Source organism: Drosophila bipectinata, chromosome 2L (genome assembly GCF_030179905.1).
Source record: "Drosophila bipectinata strain 14024-0381.07 chromosome 2L, DbipHiC1v2, whole genome shotgun sequence".
In the NCBI taxonomy this organism is placed as follows: Eukaryota; Metazoa; Arthropoda; class Insecta; order Diptera; family Drosophilidae; genus Drosophila; species Drosophila bipectinata.
Window position 1 is genome coordinate 11,780,839 of NC_091736.1, and position 13,766 is coordinate 11,794,604.

At 47.5% G+C, this 13,766-nt stretch overlaps 1 protein-coding gene across 1 annotated transcript; it reads left to right on the plus strand.

Annotated features, from left to right (window-relative positions):
- Positions 1-12,644, plus strand: LUBEL (Linear Ubiquitin E3 ligase). Its single transcript, XM_017241167.3, has 18 exons — positions 1-162; positions 1,879-1,997; positions 2,058-2,259; positions 2,316-2,452; positions 2,504-2,632; positions 2,847-3,179; positions 3,350-3,634; positions 3,684-3,954; positions 4,010-5,254; positions 5,476-5,645; positions 5,704-5,952; positions 6,007-6,562; positions 6,656-10,365; positions 10,437-10,703; positions 10,763-11,220; positions 11,293-11,664; positions 11,732-11,900; positions 12,284-12,644. The coding sequence occupies exons 2-18, from the start codon at positions 1,944-1,946 to the stop codon at positions 12,317-12,319; spliced, it is 8,643 nt and encodes a 2,880-aa protein (XP_017096656.3). The 5' UTR covers positions 1-162; positions 1,879-1,943; the 3' UTR covers positions 12,320-12,644.
- The last annotated feature ends 1,122 nt before the right edge of the window (positions 12,645-13,766 follow it).

The following is a 13,766-nucleotide window of genomic DNA, read 5'->3' on the forward strand; positions in this document are numbered from 1 at the left end:
CTAGGAGACGATCGCCGAACGAGACCGTAGCAGAATATTCATGTCGCGCCGTGGCTAGACATTAGAAATATATATATATATACCCTTATATATATTCATGTGCTACCAGCTGGCAGTGGCAGTTTTGAGTGCGGCACGACGCGTCAAGTGAAAACGAATTATGTAAGTGATCTCTCCACTATTCGATCGATCCATCGATCCAAGCACCCATCGATCCGAGTCGAAACAATAACAAATGGAAATGCCAATTAAATCGAAGTGAAGTGAAGTGTAGCCAAAGTGGGCTAAATATAAAACTGGTCTAATTTTAACCACAGAACGTTCCACGCGAAAGTTCAAGGCATTTCGTATACTTTCGATGAATAATGAAAAGATAAACATGCTAATTTTCATATTTTTTTTATCGTTAATCTGCCAAGAAGAAAGTAAAATAATTGTGCATAAAAACGCAAATATAGGCAAGCCAAAGAAATGTTTAAAAATAGTTGCCCACCGTTCTCCCATAAAAATAAAAACTTTTCCCTCATTGTGTGAGTGCGTGTGTAAGGTTGTGTGTCGGTGTGTGTGTGAGTTGGCGTTGCGTTCGATTCGGTGGCTGCCTCCCAGGGCATTTGTATCTCAAAGATGCCGGGCGGAGATGCCCGTGGAGGTGGATACTAGGGAGAGGCGGGAGAGTCGACAAGCCCGAGCTCATCAAACCACTGCAGGCGGCTTTATTGAATATGGTCTCACTGTGTGACATATTTTTGACCCAAAAAAACTACGGACAGGCTGCAGAAGTTTTCAAAAATAGTGCGAGAAACATGGCGGTGTGGGACTTTAGAGACAACGTTGCGTATACGCAATGCTTGAGAAGTATTTGGGGTAGGCGTTCTGCCAGTAATGCCAAGTCTAGAGAAACATCATTATAAAAAATATTGTAAAATGAACTTAAAATTCTTATATGTACATATTTTTGGATAAAGATTTCGTTTTTAAATCTATTAAAAATTGCAGTCGTAAACTAAGTACAGAATATTGTAGACTGGCAATAACATCATACAGAAACTATTTTCATTTTTAAATATTTTCCTTATGCCTGTCTAAACTTAAGAATTGTAGAACAGCATCAATTAGACCGGACACTTTTAATATATTATTTTTCATACCCACCTGCGTCATTAAAAAATATGTACATACAAGTTTCTTAATTTTCTACCTATTCTCTTACCTTAAATTAAAATAGTCTCTTTGCTTTCAATTTTCTCAAATGTTCTTTACTCTTTATTACAACAGAAAATAGTTTCCTTCCCTCTTAAAAAATAAAAAAAAAACTTAATTAATTTTATAATTAACTCTTTCTCTCATTCTTCTCGTGAATTCTTCTCTCAGAGTCTCCCAATATCTCAGCCACTTAGCCGCGTTGACAGCGTACGCCGATTGAGTCACTAACAACATTTCCCTCTTTCGCATTTTCGCATCATTTCATAAATAAACAAGCCCGAAATGTTTTGCCAAAAACTTTTTGAATTCTGTGTTCGCTGCACAGAGAAATATTTTAGCCTAAATTTAGCAAGTTTATTCTTGATCGAACTCTGGCTGCGTTTAGTGTTGCGCACAAAATCCCCGAAAATTGCATTTTCGAAAAAGTTGCCTCCTAGGACTGTGCCTCTGGCAGAAATTGGGTGAGCCAGCTAAAAATAATCATATTTATATATCACATTTTTGGCAGTTCTCTTAATGGAATATGAAGTCGTTTGAAGTGCCTTGTTAATGAGCGGAAATTTGCTTATTATGCGATATTTAAGAATAAACAAAAGAATACATATTTGAATTTTTAATTTAAAAAGGCTTCACTTGATAAAAAGGATACTACCTGCACTTCTATTTAAAATTTAGATTAAATAAGAAGACAAGCTAGAAGAGAACGAACCGGCAGTTTCCTGACAACCCATTCGACAAAGATGACGACCCCACAGTTGCTCAGCAAGAATGTTCGAAACATGCCCAACTGGGTGGTAAATAAGAAGATCTCTTACTACCAGAAGTTATTGATTTTTAGAAAAATTCACTTTTAGAACGAGGCGAATGATCGTATTGGACCTAAACCGCCACCCACGCCGCCAAATGGTGTGGCGGGTGGACCGGCAAAGGCCCCGGCCTTGCCTCCCAAAGCGAAAAATACTCCCGAGCCAGATTACGAAATCATTGAATTCTCCAACCAGCAACAGTACTCCAATGAACCGATGAAGACCACAGTGATCAGGACCAAGACACCAGGTGATTTATAAACATATAAATATGTATGTATTGATAATATTGAATTCATCTTCCAGACAACAAGCTAAAGTGCACCCTTTGCGGCTCCCAGAACCCCTGGGTGACCTGTTCGGAGTGCGCTGGCCAGATCTTCTGCGCCTCCTGCGATGACATGTTCCACAAGCATCCCAAGCGCAAACAGCACATGCGAAAGGTAAGGATTCTCCATAAATCTATTACCCTTTAGTGTATCACCTTCTTTCAGGCCGTCGAGCAGGGCACTCCGCCCATTCCTCCCAAGGCGCAGGCGGGAGGAGGAGCTCCTCCGCCAGTGGCGCCACCGCGTCGTAGCAAACGTGGTCTGCTGACCCCGTTCCTGGGCCGCAAGGATCAGGTACGCCACTGCACGATTTCCTAGACCCATAAGCCAGCTCCGACATAGGTTACTCATAGTACCAAGTTTGTAAAATTCGATTTGAATGCTTGAATAAACAAAATCCTAAATGCCTTCCCAACAAAAAAAAACTAGAAACCAGAGAACCACAAAGTCTCTATGAAAACTCTTTAAATAGCAAACCGACAAGGCACCCAACCCGATTTTTTTCCAGATGCTGCCGCCGCCCTCGCCCACGCCCTCGCACAAATCTCTGGGCGGCTGGCGAGGACAACTAGGGGGTGGAGTCACCCCACCACCCCCTCCTGCAACAACACATCATCAGATGAACAACCGCCCGCTGCCAGAGCCGCCGCGCAGCGAGGCGGGAGGATCCTCGAGGTCAGGAACCCCAAAGTCCGTGTTTGATGGCATCCAACGGCCGCCTTCAGTGCAGCTGGAGAAGATTAAGAGCAAGGCCAGCGCCACGCTGGACCGTATGGCCATTCTGCAGCAACGGTACCGCCAGCAGAAGGCGCGCCAGGAGCTAAGCGCCAACAGTGAGCAGGTGAGTGGCGGTCCGCCCACCCCCCACATCGCCATCAAATGTCTCCCCTCATCATCGATTGTCTCGTTTCGTCTTTGTTTCGTTTCGTCTCGTCTCGTTTCTCCCTCTCCTCTCTCTTTATCTCTATCTGTGGGTGCCTCCGTGTTTTCGTGGTCATTCCCCCGCCGCAGCATCTGCTGAATGGAGCCGGCTTCGAGCCATGGTCAACCATCTCACCATCGCCATCGCATTTTCGTTCCGGCAGCATGTCATCCGGTCTGAACTCATCCCATTTCGATCTCTCGGATGACTCACACAACTTTCACAATTCCTTGCTGCTCCAACGACAGGCGGCGGGTGCCCAGCGGCGCCAGATGAGCACCTCGGTGTTCAACCTCAACACCGCCACCCCCCGCCGCCCTCTGGCTGAGACGCAGAACGGCAAGGCCTGGTTGGCCAACCAACGGATGCAACAGGTAAGTTAGAGACATACCTCGGAAAACTTCGACTCAAGTACCTCCATAGGCCCAATCCCTGGCGCAGCTCAACTGCGCTGGTTGCCAGAGCCAGCAGCCTCCTGGTTGGCAGCACCAGCATCTCCACCAGCACCCGGACGAGTGGTCCCAGTTTGGTTCCCAACAGCAGTTCAACAACTCGAATCTATCGCTTAACTTGGGTCCTGGCTACCTGCCCCAGCACCATCCACATCAGCATCCCCACTACCCGCCGCCTGTTTTTATGACCCAACGAGGAATGATGTATCCAGGAGCACCTGGCTATCCCATAATGCATCCAGGTATGTTTTTTTTAACTTTATTGTGGATTATTTCAAAAGAATCTTTCTCGTCTAGGAGTCATGGGAATGCCACCAACAGCCGCCTCCCGGGCCACATCCCGTTCCCGCTACGCTGCCTCACCCACGCCCAGTCGCAAGTCGTTGTCCTTGCGGAGAAAGCGCACCAACTATGTGGACGATGAGCTGACCGACGACGAGGATTCCGACCAGGACGATCGCCGATCTATGGTCTCAACCCGATCTGGTATGACCAGTGCATCTCGATCGCAGCCACATCACCAGCCCCGCCAGAGGCGCCTTTCCAGTGCCTCTCAGCTAATCGCCAACGATGAGCTGGATGGCGAGCAGCGGCATGGATCGAGGCAGCACAAGATACGGGATAGGCGCGGTTCGGTCGCAAAGTCAGTGCAGAGTGAGTGGCTACCGGAAAGACGAGACTCCCAGACCAGCAATGGTGGAACACTCACGAGAAATAAGCCAGCTACGGATTCGGCCCGCACCAGTCGCATTTACTCGGACCTGGAGTCGGAGGGCTCAGGTGCCCGCGCGTTAGTTCAGGCAAAAATCCAACAGAAGCTCCAGGAAGCCGACCAACACAAGTCCTCCAAGAAAGTTGAGCCCAAACGCAAGCCAGAGATGAAGGATGAGAACACACAGGCAGCGGCAGTCGTACACAAGGCGCCACCGGCACCACAAGCTCAAGAAGAGAGCGCGTCGGAGTATGAGGAGGTAGTGGAGGAGGTTACAGCTTCAGAGAGTGAAGCCGAGGCTCAGCTCGATCCCAGCCAGGAGGTACCGGCAGAGGCTGAGACCGATGACTTGGGTCCGCCACCCTCCACGCCGGACCACGAATGGGAATGCGAGTTCTGTACATTTGTCAACGAGCCAAACATTAAGATCTGCTCCATCTGCTGCAAGACGCCTAGCAAGCCGCCAGCTCAGGCCAACAAAGCCAAGAAGGTGGAAGAAATCCCACCACAGCAGACAAAACCACAAACCCAATCTCAACAGCCTGCTAGAACCCAGGTGGCTTCCCAGCCGGAAGTCAAGCTGGTGCGAAAGTCCTCGCTGAAGAGCCAGCAGCCCAGCCAGAAGATAAGCAGTGGTACCAGCACCGCTGTCCCAGTCACGAAAATAGCTCAGCCCACCAGTAAATCAAGCTCAAACCACTCTGTAGGACCTATTAAAACCTCAAAGATCACGTCGAGTATTCCTGTTCCAACACCCTCAAAGTCAACACTGAAAAACTCATCCGAAAACGAGTCCGATAACGCCATGTCCAAGGGCTTCTTGCACAAAGGTAGGATACAAAAGCGAATCTCATTTTTCGAAGGCACCAAGGCCTGAGACCAAACCACTCAAGACTAAACTTAGTTAGTAAAGACCTGTAAGCACTACAATTAACGCATTTATGGAATCCAAATACAGAACCAGACCACCACCCAAAACCGCATTCAGTTTGTTTAATTTGATTTGTTGGTTATCCCCCTCCCCAAATGCTAATGCTCTCATCCGTTCCAGAGTCCGTTGAAAACATTTGGAATACGCTGGATGAGAGCATTCAGGCGCAGGCGGAAAAGGTACTCAAGCAGGCCCAGAAGGTGTCCACGGGCTGTGGCGGCACTCCGCCCCGGGAAGTAGCGGCTGTCGAAATGGGAACTTCGCCGCCTCCTCAGAGCATTTCCACTCAAGTAAATGAAAGACCTGGTAGTATTTTGATCCTCGTCCTAATCCATCGGTTTCTTGCAGACCTATGATGCTCTACCATTTAACAAAAAGCAGGAAGAGATACCTTCAGATCGATTCAGAACCCCGGAACCAATTAATCTAGAACGCCGTCCACATTATCGCAGCAACTCGCAGCTGCCATTGGAGAGTGAGCGGTATCGCAGTGCCAATGATCTTAGATTTCATGATGGCTACGGCTTGGATCCCTACAATGCTGGTCAGGTCACCAGGCGACCCAATTTTATAAACGAACTTCGAATGCTGCAACATGTAAGTTTGATAATGCAATAGCTAGATCCTTCTCAAAATGGTCCTCCATTTCAGCAAACATCCTCTCCCTTTGATCTGCCCAATGAATCCTATGGTCTGAAACACGAGCCGGCACGAGATCCGGAAACAGAAATGCACATTATTCTCAAGGAGCTGGAACTGTACAAGTTTACCATCGAGGAGCTAGAGGCGGCTGTCAAGTACTGTGCCCCCGATACCCATCCCATTCAGTGGCTCCGCGACAACTGGCATAAGCTGGTCCAGACGGTGCAGAGCTTGTCCACCAAGTACGGCCAAGAGCGGGGCGAGAACACGATTGGAACAGTGTCCCAGAACGAGGCACGGGAAGCGCTGCGCAGCTCTGGAGGAAACGTATGGCAGGCGGTGGCCGACTGTATCCAGCAGCGGCAACAGAAGTACAGGAAGCTGGCCAGCAAGGGAAACTTTCTGCGGGATGACATCGTCAACGCGCTGACAGCGCACCAAGGTAATGTGGAGCAGGCGCTGCTGGAGCTGAATCGCACGCAACTCAAGCCATTCCTAATGCGCATCTGGGGCTCGCCGAATGGCGTTGAGAACGATAGTGGTGTGGCCATTGACACCAAGTCGGGTTAGTTTGTAGATCGCGCTTCAGACAATCGCAGACCATAATATCTCATATTTCTCTCTCTATTCTCGATTCACGTTCATTTGCCCAAAACAGATATCCATGAATTTTTGAACAGCCACGCTTTGGATTGCCTACAGCCCCCGGTGGCCGGAGAAAGTCCCAGTCCGGGCATAGCCCACCCATTTGATCCCATCCCCGCCGATGATAGCCCGGCCAAGTCCACCTACGCCACCCCCAGTCCCTACCAAATGGAGGACAGTACCCTGAAAAACCTGGAGATCCTCATCGGCAACATGGAGCAGAACCAAGCCAAGCAAAACCAAGAGGTGCTCCGGTCCATCGAGAGCATGCTGGAGACTTTCAAGGGCAAGCCAGAGCTGGAATATGAAACGGATCCAGAAGTCATGCGCATTCTTACCAAGAGTCCCATCAGCACTCTGAAGCCTTCGGGTCCCATTGAAGATAAGTCCACTGACGACGTCAAGAACTTTGTTTGGCAGCACATCCAGGATATAGTGCCTAACCTGGTGCAACAGGTCGAACAGGAGCTCATGGAGAAAACAGAGCCAGAGGCTCCAGTAGAAGCCACTCAGCCCAAGCTGGAGAATGCAGAGCCACCACCTGAACCGGAACCAACCCCCGACCCTGGCACCTACATAATGGAGGAGTTCATAAAGCCAAACATTAGAGAAGCCTCCTTTCATGAGGAACTGCCTCCTAGTTTCATCTATGCCACGGAAATAGCTAATTTCAGGTTAGAGTTCGATCGAGGCACTGAGAGGCTTCATGAGGCGGAATGGGAATTCGATGATTTGGAAGATGCCGAGCGTATAGTTTACAAAAGTTTCATTGCGCCAAAAGAGAAGACTCCAGAAAAAGAAACCATCCAACCTGCAGAAGAATCTGTCTCAACTGAAACTGCACCGCAATCCAATCCGGAAGTCAGTGTCATTCAGCAAAAGACTGAAAACGCGGAAGTAATAATACCATCTGAACCCTCTACTGCGACTTCTAACAACAAAGAAACTGCTGTGGAGGAGGAAAAAGTAATTAGTGTGGAAAAACCTCTGACAATCAAAAAACAGCCAAATAATTTAGAAACCCAAGCCGATTTGGATAACAAGCCTTCCACGAGCAGAGAAGCCAGTCGGAAAAATAGACGCTCGCAGCAGCAAAAGAAAGGCAGATCCCGAGAACAAAGTCAGAAACCTATAAATAGAGTAAGGTTACCACAAAGTGTAGATGCGAAAACCAACAATACGACAGAGTTACCAAAAGAAGTACCTTTACAACCAGAAATAAATAATTTGAAGCCCGAAGATGTTGCTCAACAAAATACGGTGGAAGTTCTGGCTGTCTTAGTTCCCAGTAACTCAATAAATGATGCTCAGTTTCAGACGAATAATGTAGCTTCCCATCAAGATATTTCTGTTGCTGAGGTACAGCCTGAAAAGGATACAGTAAGCACTACTAGTTCAGTATTGGTTGAAGAAAAAACCTCCTCACCAGTTCCTGAACATATTATTGCTTTGGACACTAGTACAATAGTTGAAAGTTCAAAGGACGCTGTCAATAAAAATACTGCAGAACCTAACAGAGAGTCTACCACAATTATGGAGGTACCCAAGACTTTTCCACAGTCTTCAGAAAATTTAAATTCAGAGGCGGCGCCTGAGGCAATAATTACCGATTCTTCTTCAACGGAAATAAAAATGGTTCAGAACGAAGATAATTCAATGCTCATCACACCTTCAAATATTGCAGAAACCACAACAGAAGGCGAGGAATCCTTAGTCCCTATACCAACCAGTACTTCGGGAATATCCCTTGACCAGAAGCGAAGCCCAAAACGATTCTCAAAGATTCCTGTGAGAACCCTTAGTAGTAATAGTCTTAGAAGTGAAAGTAGAGCCAGCAACAGAACACCCGAAGTAGAAGAGTCTCCTGTAGAAAATGAAGCAACTACAACACAACCAGAAACAGCTAACGGATTACTTACAAATATTGAAGCAGCTAATACGTCTGGTAATACTCCTCTTCCTGAAAATGTACAAGAAGACAATGTAGATATTAAGGAAGCTCAATCTCATGAAGAACCTACGGCAAGTCATGAGGAAGATATTATATCCCAACTCCCAGAACAAAGTTTACAACCAGTTCATGTAGAAACAGAAGCCCCAACTGTGACAGCCACTGCCGTAAGCCCTTCCCACTCTGATGAAGTGTTTGAGGATGCCCCCGAGTTCAGTGGCAGTGAGGGCACAAAGCCAAACGACGAAGGAACCTCTGATACCGAGCTCTACAGTATGGAAAGTGATGATCATCAAACAGAAACCAAAACCGCCAACACCGAGGTGCTGCTTGTATTAGAAGACGAATCCCAAGTGGAGTCCTCAATCGCTAGGACCAGTAGCAACGCCAGCATTGGGTCCAATTCAAGTCAATCGGAAACATCCAAGATAGTGCTCAAGGAATTCGTGCCGTCCGGTGATCCCTCCAAACAAAATCTAAGCGAGCTTGTGGAGGACACTCAGCGATTGATCAAGCAGATGCGCGAGGAGATCAGCATGGATGAGTTCGAATCCACGGACGAGGATGAGTACTCTGACGAGTACTCGGATGAGTACGACGAAGGCGAGGAAGAGGAGTGGTATGACAGCGAGGGCGAAGAGGAGGGAGACTATGAGGGTGAGGATGGGAATACCTATAACGAGCATACATCCTTTATCGAAGAGGCCTCCACCGGGGACGAAGGCACTGAGATTGAAGACATCATGGAGGAGGACGAAGATCAGTTGGATGAAGACGACGCGAATCTTACACAAACCGCACCAGTTCACGAACCAGTCATCCCGCCCTCCTCATCAGTCACGCCCACAAACCATGATGCTGATCCAGTCGCAGAGACTGAGGTTGTTTCCTCCGCAGGAACCACTCCAGCGGTGATAAGGGATTTACTTCCAAAGGAAACCACCTTACCCCAGGCAAATGTTCAGGAAGAAACCAAAGCCGAATCTCTGCCCCCACCGGAAGTGGAAAGTCTTCCAGCGGAAGAGTCGCCAGAAGTAGTAGAGGACGTTGTACCCGAAGCACAAACTCCCACAGAAGCTGTGTTGGAATCAGTCGAAGAACCTGCTGCCCTACCCATAATATCCGATCCACCCATTGTCGATTCAGAGTCCCGACCCGTGGAACTGGCCGTGGAGACGGTGCTGGAAGAGCCCAAAAAGGTAACCCCGAGCCCAAAAGCCAAAACAGTGAACAAAACCACAGGCAACACAGAGGGAACCACACCCAAGACAGTTAAGTCCACAGTCAGTAAGATACCCAAGCCCACTACTGAACCCACTCCCGTAAACAAGAAGCTTCCGCTCCGGTCCAAGTCCTTCTCGGCGCCCATGGGCATCTCATCCGTAAAGCGCATCCAGCAGGAGTACCTTCAGAAGCAAACTACTAACGCGGCCAGTCGTGTGCCGCTCAAGAGCACTCCGACTACCAAAAAGTCCATAAGCGATGCCATCAGCCGGTTCAACTCCAACTCCTCGGATGGACCCAGCACCAGTGGTGCAGCAGCGGCGGCAGCGGCTCTCTTGAAGCCACGATCCCAGCCCCGAATCCCAAAGAAAAAGTACCACGAAACGTGCTTCTCCGACGACGACTACGAGACCTCGGCCACCGAGGAGGAGCAGGAGGATCAGAGCCAGGCTGAGCCCTTGAAATCAGAACTGCTAAAGCGTAAGCTGAGTATGCCCGTCTTCCGGGCATATCCTAGTGTCCAAGAGCCGGTTATTGAGGAACCAGCGGTGTGTACCAGTCAAAAGTAACGCAAACAATTCCATAATAAAACTGGATTGCTTGTCCGTACTCATTTCAGGTCTTGGCGCGAAAGTATGTGGAGCAGGAGCTGGTGAAATCTATTGCCGAAGCCCAGATTGCGGCCACCTTGGTGAACATGAAGTTCCAGGAGGACGTGGCGTTATGGGCAGCCAGGGAGTGCTCCGACCTGGACCAGGCCATTGCCATGCTCCAGCAAGAGTGTGAACTGTGCATGAACAGCTATCCGATGAATCAAATAGTTTCCATGCTGAAATGCACTCACAAGTGCTGTAAGCAATGCGCTAAAAGTTACTTCACAGTGCAGGTAAGGAATCCTCTGAAAATTCTCAAGGATTTGTATATCAAGTATTTGTCTATCCACAGATCACCGATCGCAGTATCAACGATTGCAGTTGCCCCTTCTGCAAACTGCCCGAGCTGAGCAACGAAGCCCAGCATGAGGACGAGCACCTGGAGTACTTCTCCAACCTTGACATCTTCCTAAAGAGCATCCTCGACGGCGACGTTCATGAGCTATTCCAGCGTAAGCTCCGCGATAGGACACTCCTGCAGGACCCCAACTTTAAGTGGTGTATCCAGTGCTCCTCCGGATTCTTTGCTCGGCCAAAGCAGAAGCGTCTCATCTGCCCTGACTGTGGCTCCGTAACCTGCGCCCAGTGCCGTAAGCCTTGGGAGCGCCAGCATGAGGGAAGCAGCTGCGAGGCCTACCTGGAGTGGAAGCGGGAGAACGACCCGGAGTTGCAAGCTCAAGGGGTTCAGGAGCATCTTGCGCAAAACGGCATTGACTGCCCCAAGTGCAAGTTCCGATATTCGCTGGCCAGGTGGGTTTACTTTTAATCCAAGCCACAGCCACACAGATAAAATGTTAAACGTATTTCTTGATTTCCTTTCAGAGGCGGCTGCATGCATTTCACCTGCACTCAGTGCAAATTCGAGTTCTGCTACGGCTGTGCCCGACCCTTCATGATGGGCGCCAAGTGCACTGTGTCCACTTACTGCGCCAAGCTGGGCCTGCACGCCCACCATCCCCGAAACTGTCTCTTCTACCTGCGCGACAAGATTCCCATGCAACTGCAGTTCTTGCTGAAGGAACAGAAGGTCAAGTTCGACACGGAACCCATACAGACCAAGGACGAGTCGAGCAGTTCCTCGAAAGCCCGCGCACAAGCTCGGTGTCCTATTCCCCTGCAAAAGGAGACTCCCCAGGGCCTGGTGGATACGGTGTGCAATACCGAGGTGCCTGACAAGCACGCCGGCATGTGTCGGTAAGTTCAGGAACGAGAAAATTCAGATAAAGTCAAATTAATCCTATATGATCCGATTAATTTTCAGCACCCACTACGTAGAGTATTTGGCAGCCAAGGTGGCAAAAGCTGGCATCGATCCACTGCCCATTTTCGATCTGACGGACTGTGTCCAGGAGCTGCGTAGGCGTGGCATCGCCCTGCCCGAGCGCGGCCCCTGGGACACCGACGAGATCTACAAAAACATGTGCTCGGAGGTGAGTTCTGGCTATCATCAATTAATCGGTTTATTGATTTCCTTTTATTTGTTTGGCACGAATCGGCATCGGATTTGGTTTTCCATTTTCGTTTATCGGCATTGCCATACGCGGAAAACGAGTTTCCTGCGGCCGGGGGCGATTTGTTTTGACCGGGTGATTCAGTCTTCGCCCCCGTGGATTGATGAAGGTGGAAAACCGAAAACCAAAATAGAGAAATCTCAATCATTTAACCGCCGACTAAATTTAGATGCCGTCTGACGTGTTTCACACGCGTCTTAATTGATATTGGTTTTATTATTATTTAATTGTAAACAATTCCCGCATTCGAATTTCAATTGTTTATAAACGTACCCATCCCTCAATCTCAATCTTACTTGCAGGTGATCAAGAAGCATATTCCCCTGAAATCGGCCTAAGAAGAAGCCCGGGAGAGAAGGAGTACAAGATATTCTGGAAGCGCTCGACTGTGGCAATTTTTCATTATTTCATCGACATGATTTATAGTAGTTCTTTTTATACAGACATTTTCATAGACCTCTACCCATACACCAAAGAAAATTTACATCTTAGACAGCTCGTTAGATATTAGTTATATGTACGCTTGCACCAGCTCACTTACACACCCATTTTGAGAAGCATCCCATCTTGTTTAGTTGCTAAGAGATTGAAAACATCGGCCCCAAGATCAGCACGTGTACCAAACTGCATCCAATAAACCTTGTGTGTGAAAATCGAATGCAATTTATATGTTTTTTTTAGACAAATATTTCCAGATGTTTCTGTCAGAATGGTAATTACATTAAGGGCACTGAACCTGAAAAGATTTGTAACAATAAATGCGATGAAAAATTAAATCATCGGACAATTTGGAAATATTCCAGATTGTATATTGATTTATTTAAAAAGTCATTCTTGGATTCTTTGCTGATTGCAAATGCTTAGTTGGGAAGGAGGAACTAATATATGTCCACGGGGCGTATGAGTATTCTTTGACTGTCGCACATCGAATGAAAACTGTTGCATACTTTTCAGCTGCTGATGATTGCCTGACACGCACGGACTAAACGATATCTTTAAGTATCTCGAAAGTCGTAATTCCACAACCAAATATACATACACGCTTCATCTTGACCATTGGCTATATTGCCAAAAAGGCAAATGCGACCCATAAATTATGTCCCGAAACAACAATAACAGCCAGGCCAATACAGTAAGTGGTGGAAAATCAAATCGGCGACGGCGTCGGGACAAAGTTATATATCTGGGGACAGCCAGAGGGGGACAGTGCCGTTGACGGAGGGATCGTAAAAACCTATTTTCGGGGCGATTGGAACGAATTTATGCGCGCGGCACAACATGTTTTGATATTCAGACAGTTTTACACCAATAGCAACTAATTAAATGGGATAAATTGTATATTTATTGATCCATAAACGATCACCTCGTCCTAGAGGTTGCTTTGAACTCGGTTAGCCAACTGCAGCATTCCCGTACTCCCATTTTTAGTTCACGGCTTGGATGCGCGTGGCATCCAACTATGCAAATCACATGGCCAGTGTTATTTATGATCATCCAACCAATTTAGTTATTTTCTTCTCATTCACGTGGACAGCCGTCAAAATTAGCCAGCTGAATTCTCTATGGAATACAATATAGTATATATCGTTTCCTAGTTCGAGAAATTTATTACCAATCGTTTTCTGATTCACAGTTTTATTCCTGTATCCATTAGATCCATTTAATTTTGCATCTATGCGAAAAGTAAGCCAATTTCCATTATTTATCTCCAAAAAATTAAATTTAAATCTTCCGGCTTTAACCACATCCTGCTAACTTTTAGAATATGTTGAAAATAATTTCATC

Bases quoted from the DNA above. Each gene is read 5' to 3' on its own strand.
- LUBEL (XM_017241167.3), top strand. From the start codon at position 1,944: ATGACGACCCCACAGTTGCTCAGCAAGAATGTTCGAAACATGCCCAAC. The intron at 2,260-2,315 runs GTGATTTATAAA...TTCATCTTCCAG, and splicing joins GATCAGGACCAAGACACCAG to ACAACAAGCTAAAGTGCACC. The intron at 3,955-4,009 runs GTATGTTTTTTT...TTTCTCGTCTAG, and splicing joins CTATCCCATAATGCATCCAG to GAGTCATGGGAATGCCACCA.